Genomic DNA, 15521 nt, shown 5'->3' with positions numbered 1-15521 from the left:
TAATCACTTCAGTACCAGAGGGCTTGTCCCTCTTCATTACTAAGCCTATTTTGGCTCAATTGTAACATTTTTGTGACATCACATTCAGAGAATCATAACTTTTTAAATTTCTCCATAAACTTAGCTTCATAAGGCCTCTAGTGCAGGATGAGTTGTATTATTTTATCAAATGCACTATTTTGGTTTACGTATAGATTATTGATTAATTTAATTAACTTGATTTGGAGAGGGAATGGGAAAAAACAGCACTTTCGCTGTGCAGTCACTCACAGGGCTCAGCAGTTCTATTTGGCGGTAGTACAGTAAAATTTCAGCTGCCATTTATAAATGGTGCTGGAAGATTAAGGGAGAACTGCTCTGACGTATAAGTTGTTGAGCGGTCCTCAAGTGGTTAAAGAAAGGGAACCTATAAGTTGTCACTACAGTACAGACAATTTCTGAAGGAAGGAACTGTTTGTACTGTAGTCACAACTTATAGGGCACAGCGCTCAGCCAATCAGAGACAGCGCTTTCAGGAGGTGGGGATTTTTCAGTCCTCAGACACTAAAATACAGAGAAGGCTGCCCGGGACAGGGAGAAGAGCCGGACAGTGCTTCTAGGTGAGTTAAATTTATTTATTTATTTTTAACAGCTAGGGATCATTTTTGGGGTAGGGCTCATATTTCACCACCGACCCCATTAAAAGCAATGGGATAGCATCACGGTCCCCTGTCATAGCTGTCACAGCTGTGACAGAGCAGTGCGATGTATTCCCTATGTTTTCAACGAGGCCGGCGCAGCTGCTGCCAGTCCATTGAGAACAAGGTCACATTCAGGGGATTCACATCCAAGGAATCCCCTGCTGCAGCTGTCAGAGCCTCCAGAAAGCGCTGCCTCTGATTGGCTGAGTGCTGTGACCAGTCAGAGGTAGCGCTCAGCTAGGGATGATTTTCGGAGTAGGGCTTATATTTCAAGCCCCCCCCTCCCTCCCTAAAATCATCACTGCAGGGGTTGCCTTCATCCCATTGCCTTTAATGGGGCAGCAGCAGCGCCAGAACCATTTAAAGCGATAGGATAGCATCGTGGTCCTCTGCCACACCTGTGGACAGGGCATTCCTTCATCCCTACGGTCCCCACTGCAGCCACCGACTCCATTAATAACATGGTGAAACCCCTGGATGTGGCAGCACTTTATGTGCGAATTTAAAAACGCATCTGCCGCTTCGGTGATGCCGTTTTTATGCATGCATTTTGCGAATTATTTCTTGCACCTATACATGTTGGAAAAATTCACCCATCTGTCTGAGCCCTGATGGAGCATAAGTGCAAACTGGTGATTTGTATTTCATTTTTCCATTGGCATGGCCATAGGAGAGCTTCTTTTTTGTGTAGCGAACTGTATTTTTTAGTGGTACCATTTTTGTGTATATATAATGTATTGTAAAACTTTTAGTAATTTTCTTAGGACAGGGAGAGAAAACACATCAATTGTGCCTTTTTTTTGACAGCGTTAATCATGTAGCATAAATGACGCAATACATTTTTTGTACGGGTTAGTGCAATTATGTCAATTCGAAAATTATTATTTTAGGTATTTCGTCTTTTGCACAATAAAAACCCTCTTTCCAATTTTTTTTTTTTTTACATCGGTGCATTCAAAGTCTCAAAACTGTTTTATTCTTCCATTGACGGAGCTCTGTGAGCATGTGTTTTTGCGTTGACAAGTTGTAGTTTTTATTGGTATTACTTTGTGGTGCATACAGCTTTTTTGATCACTTTTGTTGTGTTTTTTGGGAGGCAAAATTAACAAAATAAGCCTTTTTAATTTTTTTTTTTTACGGAATTTGCTGTGCAGGATAAACGTGTGTTCAAATTATTTGTACAGGTCTCTACAGATATGATGATACCAAATATGTGGGATTTTGCACAGAACAGGGGAGTTTTTTGTTTACTTTTTTTTTCTTACCCTATTCCTTTTTTTTTTTTTACATTTTTTTAGTCCCTGTAGGTAACTTGAACCAGAAGAGGCCATGGTAGGCCAGGACACCAGTGTCTGTTGTCCAGTTACATCATGAAGATCTGATAATGTCACAGAGGGGGCATGCTCCCTCTATGAACTCTATACATGGCGCAATGTAAATTGATGGGAAACGGAATGGTTTAATTCCGTTTCTATTTCCATTTCTCTGCTCCACAAATGCTAACGCCAGTGTGAACGAGCGCTTAGACACACATCCAAAACAAAGTGAAATACATGTATGTATTTTGGCCATAAATGTATGTTTACAAATTGTTGTGAAATTCAACTGTCAAATCTTCAGCTAAATCCCGCAGCAAATCGGTGATATGTGAACTCATACTAAAGTGTAGCCCTCAAGATTAAAAAAAAAAAAGCTAAAGCAAGTGTTTTTTTCCGCACAGAATCCACCAGTGCCTACAGCCGGCAACCCTGCGTACCTGTCCCTGTCCTCTTTTTTCTGTACTGTGGTTGTGTGCAGACGTGCCAGCCGTTGTGCCATTGCAGATGTGCAGTACAGTTTTGTTTTTTGTTAACCTCCTGCTCTTCCCGCGGAATCCGCGGCTCGTCCGCAATTGTTTAAGCGTAGGTGTAATTTTCTGCTAAATCTGTTTCTTGTATTTATCAATTATTTTTCTTAAGAATGAATAATTGTACCTAATGGCCATTTTAACTAAAAGTAAATGACAAGTGGTCGCTGACATTTGCACAGTACTGTGTATATATATATATGGTTTTATAAAATGAAGTGAAAAGCCCTCAAACTCAATTTATATAGTATGTTTTACAGATTTGGTGCCGAGCAGCCAGTGTATATCAACATAATTAGAGATCCAGTCAATAGATTTCTCTCCAATTACTTTTTTCGCCGGTTTGGAGACTGGAGAGGAGAGCAGAATCACATGATCCGTACACCCGGTATGAAAGAAGAGGAAAGGTACTTGGTAAGTCTTGAATAAGCTTTACATACAAAACCTATATTTCCGATGACCGGCAGACATTACCATCAGAGGTTGAAGCACAATGATCTATCAGCAAACAGCTAGCATTCATGACACCCCATTAACATGCTTGCTCACCTTGGACCACAAATTTGCTTATAGAATTTTAATATCTATGGCCAACATAAGTCATTTGTGTTTCCATAAGTTTCTTCTCTGAAAACCCCATTAAAATGCAATATGTGAGGATTCTGTTCAGGACTATTTTCTATTAGCCAAGGGAGAGAGCAGCTAAACGTTCTGAAAGACCCAGTTCCTCTGTGCATTACCCAGAAAGATAATGAGTATATATTGCTAGTAAATTTAAGCATACTGCATTTGTAGTAAATTTGTATTTTTAGGACCATGTTTTTTATTTGCATAATGTATGTTTCTTTAGGACATGACATAAACCCTAATTTGGCATTGAGTTCAATGGGAGCTGTGCCTGCAATTACCAACATGGGCTGTAAGTTTTCGGCTCCATCCCTACTAACAGCTGACCCGATATCAGCCGATTGCCATTGGCTGCACGCAATAGGCGCCATCAATCAACTTATTGATAAATCATCAATAGTAAAGTCCTGGAAATTCCCACAGGAATATTTTTGTTTTTGCATTGCCACCATTTTCTTTTAGGTTTTCCATTGAGAGAGCTATCTGAGCGCTTGTTTTTTGCTAGATGAGTTGTGCATTTCAGTAGCACTATTTCAGGGTACATATAACTTAGGCCTCATTCATGTGAGCGGAGATTTGCACGTACATACGCGCGTGCAAAACAGTGCGTCCACGCATGTGTCAAAAAAACGCATGAACAAGGCTCTGTACCCATTGTTTTCAAGGGGGCTGCGACTGCATTGAAAGCATTGGGATGCCAGCAACCCCTACAAAGATTTTCCGGGAAAGGCTTTAACTATAAGCCCTTCCCTGAAAATCAACCCTAGCTTGTGGAAAAAATAAAAAATATATATATACTCACCTGTCAGCCACTCTCGGGGCTCAGGTCCATCTTCCCTGCTTGGTCCCTGCCACTGCTCTGAAGCTCTTTCAGCAGGCTGGTATTCCCCACCTCCTGAAAGGGCTGCGTCTGATTGGCTGAGCGCTCAGCCAATCACAGGCAGCACTTATCCATTCATTAAATGACAGCAGAGCGCTGCCTGTGATTGGTCACAGCACTCAACCAATCACAGGCAGCGCTATGCTATTCATTGAATTCATCTGTCCCGGCAGCGGCGGCCCCATTGAAATCAATGGGAGAGCTTCGCAATCCTCTGCCATAGCTGTAAAGGGATTCTTTACTCCCCACAGGGAGTCCTCTTGTCACTGAACACCATGACAGTGCTGTCACAATGTTTAGTGATGAGGGGACTACCAGCGGGGAATATTTACGTGCAGCACGGACATTCCCGGTGCAAACATGTCCTATCTTTTGCACGCCTGTAAAACACGGACATGTGAACACATCATAGGAAAACGCAGGGTTCAAATAGATGCACGGCCTGTGTACACACATAAACAGCCCTTATTGATTTAGGCTGCCTGTCCACAGGCGTTGAGGTATCCCGCGGCGACCACATCTTACATCCAAGCTAGAGGTGGTACAACAGGGTACTAGAGCCTCCATGACCGCCTGTATCATATCTTACATCCAAGCTAGAGACGATACAACAGGGTACTAGAGCCTCCATGACCGCCTGTATCACATCTTACATCCAAGCTAGAGGCGGTACAACAGGGTACTAGAGCCTCCATGACCGCCTGTATCATATCTTACATCCAAGCTAGAGACGATACAACAGGGTACTAGAGCCTCCATGACCGCCTGTATCACATCTTACATCCAAGCTAGAGGCGGTACAACAGGGTACTAGAGCCTCCATGCCCCCGTATCACATCTTGCATCCAAGCTAGAGGCGGTACGACAGAGTGCTAGAGCCTTCGTCAAGTGTTCAGGTTTCTGCAATAAATTATCGTTTTGCTCTGATACTGTAATCACGTATATCAATGTTACAATCACACAGAGAAAGTTTCATTTAACCCCTTCTAGGTGCTTCATTTTTTATTGACAATGAGTGTATCTATATTGTATTTTTTCTTAGGTTTTCCTATTTTTGCACAATAATAGCACTTCTCGTGGAAAAAAGGTTTTATGTTGCTGCATTCATACACATGATTTTTTTTATTCTTCTGTTAACCGACTTCAATCTCAAAAGCTCAAACAACAATTCAAACATTGTTTGCATTATAAATTTACACAGTTCACTGTGCAGTATAAAATCATCTTTATTTTATGAGTGAGAGCAATTATGGCAATACCTGGTATGTGTAGTTTTATTTTTTCATTTTACTACTTTTGTACAATGATAGCACATCTCATGCAATGCATTTAATTTTTCTCTCGACATATCTACATTAGGTTTTTTTTTCACAGGATGAGGTGCCTTTTTTCATTGGTGCCATTTTTAGGTGCATGAGACTTATTGATTAGCAATAATGTGAGGAATGGGTTAAAGAGTCGATTCTGCTGTTTTTGGGGGCTTCACTGTGCAGTTAACACAATATGCATTAACTTTATTATTTGGACTCTGATGATTGCAGCCATACCATACTGTATGTGTATAAGTGTTTTATTTTATACTTCTACACAATAAAACATTACTCTTTACGGAAACAATGCTTTTGTTTAGTTTTACAGCTTTTTTTAAAAATAAACTTCATTATAATTTAGTAACAATTTTTTTAGTCCCACTAGGAAATGTAACAATGCAATCACTTGAAGGCTGTTATATTGCTTTGGTATCCTCAATATAGCAAAGTATTTTAATTTTACACTTAATTTAAAAACTGTAGGTTGTGCTGAATACACAGACTAATAAACCCTTAGTCTTAGCAGCTTTGGAGGCCTTTTTTGGGTCCCAGTTACAAGGGCAATGCGTTAGCCCTGCAAGATTGTGATCGTGAAGGAAGATAGGGTCAAATCGCCTGAATACCGCATTTAGTATTGACCATAGCTTCTAGGGGCTCACATGGCTCGGATCAGAGTTATCTCCGATCCTGGCTGTCAATCAATCTCGGGTTCGTGCAGTAATTGCGCAGACACAGCTCCTGTACTTGTACAATCACCATGGTGTATATGTCTATCATGGAAGCCTAATAACAGATTTTCCATGACATACATTTACATCCTGGTATATTAGTAAATTAGAAATTAGAGCAGTAGTTTGTTTTTCTCATTTTGGCCCCGAAGATTGCATCACTTAAACTCTTGTCCTCTGTCCTGAGAGGAACAGAGAAAGACAAAAGGTATCCCTGGTGGTTTGCTGGAGGGACAAAATTAAAAAGCTTTATTTTTAAGTTGCAGACTAGGATTATCTAGGTCATGGTGTCGCTCCTCTTTCTAGCATACTAAAATCCTGTTCGATGCCTCTTCTGAGGTCCCTGAGGGCCATAGCCCTGATCTCCTGCAGCCCCTTGACGCTACTGCTGAGTGGGGATGAAGACAACTACACTATCACGCGTTCCATCTCTAAGGTGCCCATTAGAATGTGGCGTGGGCCTTTTCCGCCTCGGCAGTGACAGTGGAAGTTATGTCAGACATCACATTCTACAGTGTGAATGCATGCTGTAGGTTGAGAAGCTTGAAATCTGTGGGTCTGCCATGCTTCAGTGCTTCTGATCTGAGGTCTGCATTCTTCTGTCTCTGGCAGTGATTGCCTGCACCCTACCTTCACTGGGTCTAGAGGGGCGAACACTCACTTTGATGGTGTCTAGTGCTACACAGTCTTAGGTTAGATTGTGCCCTGTACACATTTTTTTCTGGCGCACTCCTCCCCCATCATAGTGAGAAACACTTGGTAAAAGAGAGTTGGTATTTCACATCAGGCAACAGATGTGAGTTGCAGCTCTATCAGCTAAATCCAATATAGCACAGGAGCTGGCTGGCAAATTTTAGCCTGGAGGGCATGTCCAAAATAATGCCCCACAAGTAGTGACCCAACCTTAAGGTATGTTTACACGTGATAGATTTGCCATGGATTTTCTGCAGGGGAAAAAAGCCACAGCAAATCCCTATCAAAATCTGCACTATTTTGTGTGTACTTTAACGGGTATTTTGGTGTTGATCTGCAATTCAAGCGGTGAAATCAGCTACAGATCCACACTAAAATCTGTCTCAAAATCCACAGCAATATTTTGCAGATTTTTAGTGCAGATTTGCTATAGATTTTCCTGCTGTAATGTGAACACATGCTTAGGGCCCATTCACATGGACCCATTAAAGGCAGTTAGGTGAATTCTGAACTCTTAAGTTCTGAAGTCGGGCAGGAGAAGGTGTGCATTAATTTAACCCCTTCCACCACCTGGAGTTGTAAGACTGGGGTGGGAGGCGCCCACTTTATCTTGGTGGAGTTATGCACCCTCTAGAGTTGCTCAGCTTGCACATCCTAAAGGCCAACTGTACTTTTTTGTCCGCCTAAAATGACAGAAATAAATGGAAACCATATTAACTGGAGACCAAAGTGGAGCCTGTTTGAGTCATTAAAATCTATGGCTCCATCCATGGTTCTGTCTAAATATCGGTTTCAGTGATTCAAATGGAACTTTCACATGGAAAGCCACATCATAGAGAAAAAAAGTGAAAGAAATGTTACTTATAACCACAAGTCCTCTTGTTCTGTTGTCTCTAGTTCTTTTTCCTTCAGTGTATTCGCAGGATAACGATTCCTGCAGCCTAGGTGCATTACTTTCCATTTATTAACTTTAAAATTAATCTGCTTTGTATGTTTCCAAACTGCCAATTTAGCCAACTCTGTGTAATATTTTACAGTCAAACTGAGATTTAGGTAGATTGAATACATAGTTTCGCATTATCAGCAAACACTGATACACTGAACAATATGCTTCACAAAATGAAAGTTTATTATATTTGTTCAGTTTATAAGCAAGTCAACAACCGAATGACGAATGAGAATCATGCAGTTCTCATTTGGCGTTCAGTTTCAGCCAGCATGAAAATTATCGCCGGCTCATGCACTCCTCATGCAACTTAAACACTGATCGTTCGTAGGAATGTGAAACACTGAAGGGCAGTCTAAGCAGCCAGTTTGTATTTTGTGGGATGAGTTGTATTTCTAAATGGTATGATTGAAGCTACCATACACTGTACTAAAATTTCTAAGTGGTGTGAAATGGAAAAAAACTTAATTCCACCATCTTTGGATGGGTGTTGTTTTTACGGTGTACATACTGTGGCAAAAATGACATGATATGACATGATATCCTCTGACCACCATAATTTTTATTTTTCCATTGACAGTTGTGTGAGGACGTCCTGTAGTTTCTATTGGTACCATTTTGGAGTTCATAACAACTTTTAGTTTGCCTTTTATTACATTTTTCTTGGAGATAAAGACCAAAAAAGCACAATTCTGGCGTTGTGCAATTCTTTTTTCGAACGACATTCACCATGCAGGATAAAGAAGATGTTACTTCAATAGATCAGACTTTTACAGACGAAGCAAAAACAAATATATTTTTTGTTTTGATTTTTTTAATTATAAATATATGAAAAGGCAGGTTTAAACTTATACTTCCTTTTATTTACCACACAGCAGGTACACTAATAGAGGTAGATAACATAACATAGTAACATACTAGGTTAGGCTGAATGAAGACAATGTCCATCTCGTTCAGCCTGTTACAACCCCCTTGCTGATCCAGAGGAAGGCAAAAAAAACCAAAGGGCAGAAGCCAATTAGCCCATTTGGGGGAAAAATTCCTTTCCGACTCCATAATCGCAGTCAGAATAATCCCTGTATCAACCTTTAATAGTTCCTACCTAAATGTAAGACCCGGAACAACAACCCCGCTGGTCACCTAATGTCTATATCCTGTAATATCATAGTGCTCTAGAAAGACGTCTAGTCCCTCTTTAACTCCTCAATGGATTTTGCCATCACCACGTCCTCAGGCAGAGAGTTCCACAGTCTTACTGCTCTTACAGTAAAGAACCGCCTTCTGTGTTGTGGATTAAACCTGCTTTCTTCTAGATGTAGCAGATGCCCTCTTGTTACTGTCGCAGTCCTAGGTATAAACAGATCATGGGAGAGATCCTTGTATTGGCCTCTAATGTATTTATACATAGTTATTTGATTGCCCCTTAACCCCTTGAGTGGCACGCCGGAAATTTTCCGGGACGAGCTCCACTGCTCATAGCAACATAGCCCGGAAGATTTCCGGGCTATGTATCACTATGGGAGCTGCAGAGCACAATGCCACAAGCTGTGACAGTGTGCTCTGCCTGCACAGACCCACAGAGAACAAAGCAAGGGCTTTGAAAAACCAGCAGAAGATATTGCCGATATGTCGGCAACCTCCTGCTTTGTTTACAGGTTGCCATAGAGACCATCGGCTTGTCAGAAGCAAGCCGATGGTCTCTGTGGCAGGGAGAGCTAGTTGTTAGCTGTCAGAGGACAGCTAGGTACTAGCTCTTACAGCAGAGATCAGAGAAAACCTCCGATCTCTGCTGTGTTAACCCCTTACATGCTGCAGTCTATGTGACTGCAGCATGTAAAGGGCTGTCACTGCAGCATGTAAAGGGCTGTCACCATCGGACCCCTGGAATGTGATCAGGGGTCCTGATGGGTCCCTGTGGAAGTCCCCTAAAGGGACAAAAAATAAATAAAAAAATAAAAAGTAAAAAAATTCTAAAAAAAAATTATAAAAACACTTGTCTCCCTTTACTTTGTAAAAAAATCAAAAATACAATCACACATGTGGTATCCATGCGTCGTAATGACCCAGAGAAGGAAGTTAATGCATTATTTAACCCCTTAATGACATGGCCCCTTTTTTTCTTTTTTCCCCCATTTCTTTTTTTCCTCCCCCCTGTTTAAAAAATCACAACTTGTCCCACAAAAAACAAGCCCTCACATGGCCATGTCAATGGAAAAATGAAAAAGTTATGGCTCTTGAGACGCAACTGCAAAATTAGTTGAAATTCAATGATTAGACCATTTTAAAAAACCTGCCCTGGTGGGCACAACAGGGTGGTAGGAAACCCGCCACTCAAGGGGTTAACCGTCTTTTTTTTCAGGGTGAACAATCCTAATTTTGATAGCCTCTCTGGGTATTCCACTCCTCTTTCTATTAATTTAGTTGCCCTTCTTTGAACCCCCTCAAGCACTGCAACATCTTTCCTGAGCACCGGTGTCCAGAACTGTACACAGTATTCCATGTGAGGCCTGACAAGTGCCTTGTATAGTGGAAGAATAATGTTCTCGTCCCTCGCCCCTATACCTCTTTTAATACACCCCAAGACTTTATTTGCTCTTGCAGCAGATGACTGGCAGCAACAGGCACATAATTGGGGTAACAACAGAGATCCAGTATGGAAAGGATTAGGGGGCTGCTGAAAAAGTGAAGAACCAAAGATGTGTGTGTTACAAACTTTACACAGACAAGTCATGGTTGGAAGAAATCTTTATGGTAGGTTGAAAGAGAAAGGAGAGTCAGGCAGATTATTCTACCTAAAGAGGAATAAAGGCAGATGTTTCTACTTAGAGGTTGTCTGGGTTAATTTTTTTCTAAATTCTTGCTCCCTATGTGTAAAAAAATTAAACAATCATACTCACTTTTCCTGGCTCCCTCGCTGTGTCTAGCTTTGCGCCTCTAGTCTCCCCCTCTACCGCTATGTTTATATGCAGCAGCAGCCAGTGTACAGGAGGTCAGAGACTGCTGCAGCCAAGCACCAGGCACAGTATTCAAGGGTGCAACAGCCTATGACGTCCCATAAACATGCTGACTGCAGCCTATCAACACAGACCTGGCGTAGAGAATGGAGTTGTGGCACTGGAGCTCTAGGAAGCTGGGGGAGGTGAGAATTTGACTGCTTATTATTTTTTACGCATAGACAGCAGAAGTTTAGAAAACAGGATTAAATGGAACAAATTTATCAGGTCCCTCTGATGTCAGCATAATGCAGTGACAGACCTGCTGATTTCAGTGGCTTGTCACTTATGTGGATCCGTAAAGCAGTTTTGTGCAGTGCATGGCCAGCATGAATGATATGCAGCTCCCCCACCCCACACTCAAACCACTGATTCATAGGTCTGTCCATATCCACAGTAGTAAGAAAAGACTTGTCAATCAGCGACTAGAGGTGGGAAAAGCCTACATATTATGCACTGAGTTTGGATATTATGGCTCAATGTATCTCTGACAGCTACATTTGTCAGCCCTCACTGTAAAACCATAGTGCTAAAACAGAATAAAACAAACATTACATGAAAGATGAAAGTGTACCGCAGTGGAAGACACAGTTATTCCATGGTAATGTTCTTCCCATATTGCACTCTGAGGTACGCACCTGTAATAATCTTGTGAGTCACTATGGTATGTGGATTGAGAACAGTTGTGGTTGGATCGTTACTCATTTTCTGTACCTTATTAACTGTGTGAGTTTCTCTAATAAAATGACATTTCCTTTATTGCATCTTAGAGTGCTAGTCCGATCTTTATTTAGTTTTTGACTACATTGGAGCTGAAAGTAATCTGCTAGCTTATTCTGAGGGGCCCTAAAGGACTAATATCATTTGTCCACTATAATTCTTGCTTAGAGTTTAAAAGGGTTCTCTTGACAAAAAAGAAAATTGAAAACAGGTCACAGTGCTGCACAAACATAAGACTACAAACCCTTTCACCCGCCGGTGCCTTGTACCCCAATGCTCTTCACTTCTGGCTTTAGCAGGAAGTAACCTCACGACACAAGTACAGAGGCAGTCAGTTTCGTCTCAACAGCATTATGGGCCCCTGGGGCAAAGCAGTGTACTAGGACCCTAACGACAACTATTCACAGGAAGAAAAATGTAATGTTCTGTGCTCCGCTCAAAACGTCATGTTTCGTTTCTGCTGAAAGGGTTATTCACTTGGAAATATATATTATATGGGAATGCGGCAGGCACGGGTTGATGTCGAGAAACCTCGGGAGGACGAGCGAGTTAGTAACTAGAGTGCATTTTCCTTTTGCACTGTAGACGTAAACACAACAGCAGACTGTGACATGCAACTTCCAGCATGCATAGAGCCTGTCTCCCAGCCAGCATTGCAGCTCCGCCCACAACTCACAGGTCCTACAACTTACTAGCACCTCCCTCTCACTCAGAGAAATCCTGCTGAAGCATACAAGACCTTCCAACACTCTGAACTGCTCATGAGCAATACAACGCAGTGCTTCCACTCCTGCCAACACAGAAGGGGGTTCTTTCCTGTAAGAGCAGTGAGACTGTAGAACTCTCTGCCTGAGGATGTGGTGATGGGGAATTCTATAAAAGAGTTTGTTCATAGTGCCTGACTACTTTACACTACAAAGTAACAAGACAATGTATTGCGCTTCACAAGATGATCCACACATCCATTTGGCGGGAAATCTCTCTTTTTATTATAGAAATTATGGATAAAATAAAATAGGAATTATGGGTCATTTACAAAAGGAATTATGGGTACTTTTTGAAAGTGCAATAGAATGTGACAAAATTAATGTCTTCACTCATGGCATAGACAGATTGGAGCCAAGTTCATATCCCGCCACACAACATTATCATATATGATACAAGTTACATTGAAATGTTAACATACATAGATTAGTATGGGGCCCCAATGCTTGTGGTCCTCAGGCCCATGCGTTAAAATGGCACTGGAGGCAGTATATTTAAAAGAGTGGCTTAAAGAGAGTTTGTCAGCTGGAACATGGTGTCCAAACCACAGACATTATGCTATAGAGCAGGAGGTGCCGAGCAGACTGATATATAGTTTTAGTATAACTTAAATTTTCTTTATTTATAGCTCTGATCATTCTGAGCTGAACAGTCCATTGGGCGGTCATATCAGTAAATGACAACTACCCCTGTATGTACAGTCATTCACAGATATTTGACAATCACTGGTAGCTCCGCCCATTGGACTGTTCATCTCAGAATGTGCAGAGATGTAAATGAATAAAATACAAGTTCTACTAAATCTTTCCCCATAAAACTATATATCAGTCTGCTCAGCTCCTCCTGCTCTATAACCTGATGTGCGCAGTTTGTATAGCATGTTCCGCCTGACAGGTTCCCTTTAATGCATTAGCCCAACAGTGGCACATTGGAGAAACTCTGCTTACCGCATTCTGGGTTTTTGACATATGTAGTGTCCTATTCCATCACCAGGTAGCATATAATGATATTTTGTTTTACACTTTCTGGAATAAGTGAAGTGCATATTAATTTGGCACACTTTGAGGGTTGTACTGCTAGCTTTAACTATTACAAATAAAGAAAGTTTGTATGGGGTTCTGTGTAAGGAACCAGAGCATTGTGCACAGCACATTAATCTAGTGAGGACTTGTACCAGCATTCATATACTGTACAATTACTTCATTCCATCTCCTGCTGTCATTACTGGCAGGCACAACTTGACCCTGTGTGAGGCTCTGCTTCTCACTAACTCCACTGCTGTTTTGCAGTATAAAAGTGTTACCAGCACAGTATTTGGAGAAAGGGCCCTTTTACACGGGAGCACCTGCCAGGCACCTGTGCTTTTACACAGAATAATCATGGCTAATGAGTGGAGGTGGAGCGGGCCAGGGATCGTTACGGCCACCGCCTCCATTTACAGTAAATAGGCAGTCATTCATAAATGATTAACTGCTTGCTTACATGGGCTTTTTTATGCTTGCAGAAACTGAATGACTGAGAAGAAGAGAACAAATTCTCATTTGTCATTCAGTCGAGGCATGTATTTATACTAAACGATAATTGATCAGATTTTCGCTGGATGTGGAAATCTGAACAATTTTTCAGCCCGTGTAAAATGGCCCAAAGTCTTAAGATTTTATTTCCATAAACTATCTTTAATGGTTAAATCTTGCTTAAAGGGCTATTCTGGGCACAGACTAACATTTTAAAATCTAATGTACATGATCTCAGTCAGTCATTTTGTAATAGGATCCCTGTACCTAGCGACTTTCTTCATTTTTTATCTGTCATGTGACCCTCAACCTGAAAAATATCGCCACTTCCTCAGAGATTTTGTCCACATTTGCTACTTCTTCCCTTGTCTGTTGCCTCCAACATCTTGTGCGTAGTGCATGATGGGAAAACAGTAACATTGTATGTTAGGCCGAAAGGAGACAATGTCCATCAAGTTTAGCCTGTTTTCATACCCCCTTGTTCATCCAAAAAAAGGCAAAAAAATGTCTATATCCTTTAATGTCTATATCCTGTAATATCATAGCGCTCTAGAAAGGTATCTAGTCCTCTCTTAAACTCTTTTATTGAATTTACCATCACCGCACCCTAAGGCAGAGAGTTCCACAGTCTCACTGCTCTTACAGTAAGGAACCCCTTTCTGTATTGGCAGGAGCAGAGGCACTGCATTATATTGCTCATGTGCAGTTCAGAGTGTCGGAAGCTTTTGTCTTCTTCAGCAGGATTTCTCTGGCTCTGAGTGAGAGGGAGGTGCTAGTAAGTTGTAGGACCTGTGAGTTGTGGGTGGAGCTACAGCGCTGGCTGGGTGACAGGCTCTATGCATGCTGGACGTTGTTTGTCACAGTCTGCTGTTGTGTTAACGGCAGAAGTGATGCAAGTAAACACAGCTGCAGATCGGCGGCTGCACACCACAAAGAAGAGGGTCCAGCGCAGCTGACAAGAGGTACAGGTTGCAACTACTTAGTTGTACCTCTTAAATTTTAGCATTTTCTTAATTTGCACTTTGTGCTTGGAAAACTCCTTTAAGAGTTGGAGAAAGCTTGCCTAATTAATATGCACTGCATTGATTCCTTCCATTGGACAGTTTTTGTGGGCTGATACTAAGATGTACTGTTTTTTGTCAAACCCACAGAAAACTGACCAATGCATTTAATAAGTGCAGTACAAAAATAATTAGGCAAAGTCTCACCACTGCATAGCCAATTTTAACCATTAGCAATCAAGGTGAAAATCTGGATTTTGTTTAAGGACTAAGAAAGCTTCGGAAAACAGAACATGGAGAAGAAGCTCTTGTTGCCCTGGTTGTTATCTTGCTTTACTGCCTCAGTGCTCACTCTTAAGGCCCATTTACACGAAACGATGATCGCTCAAAATTTGCTTAAACGACAGTTTGAGTGACAATTTTGAGCGATCATCTTTGCATAACTCTAAGTAGCTAATTAGCTACTTAAGAGTTAATGCAGGCAGAGTGGGATACCACCACGATAGCTCCGAGAACAAAGCAGCTGTTTTGTTTATGCAAACAGCTGCATTGTTCTCAGAGATTTCAGCTGTTGTCTCGCTGAGAACTGCCAGCGGGATACCAGCTGAAAGAATATTATCAGAGCTGCCCACTGAGAAAGTCAGCGTGAGGTGCTGATAAGAGTCATCGGTGATTTCTAGCTTGCTTAAGATTAGATGCAACGATTATTGCTCAAAAGATGGCTTTTGAGCGAATTTTGAGCCTAATCGTTGTATCTTAATGGGCCTTAACTGCTAATCGCTGAATGGCACATGAGGTCCTTGATTGCTGAAAAGAAA

The 15521-nt window shown here is 41.4% G+C and overlaps 1 protein-coding gene across 1 annotated transcript in view; it reads left to right on the top strand.

Moving 5' to 3' along the window:
• The window catches only part of UST (uronyl 2-sulfotransferase), a 257124-nt gene that overhangs the window by 207151 nt on the left and 34452 nt on the right, over nucleotides 1-15521 (top strand). The window contains exon 5 of the mRNA XM_066605452.1: nucleotides 2787-2940. Coding sequence (XP_066461549.1) covers nucleotides 2787-2940 — 154 coding nt within the window. The remainder of the gene's footprint in view (nucleotides 1-2786; nucleotides 2941-15521) is intronic.

The sequence above is a fragment of the Eleutherodactylus coqui genome, chromosome 1, assembly GCF_035609145.1.
Source record: "Eleutherodactylus coqui strain aEleCoq1 chromosome 1, aEleCoq1.hap1, whole genome shotgun sequence".
Classification (NCBI taxonomy): Eukaryota; Metazoa; Chordata; class Amphibia; order Anura; family Eleutherodactylidae; genus Eleutherodactylus; species Eleutherodactylus coqui.
This window is presented reverse-complemented; position numbering and strand designations above follow the sequence as displayed.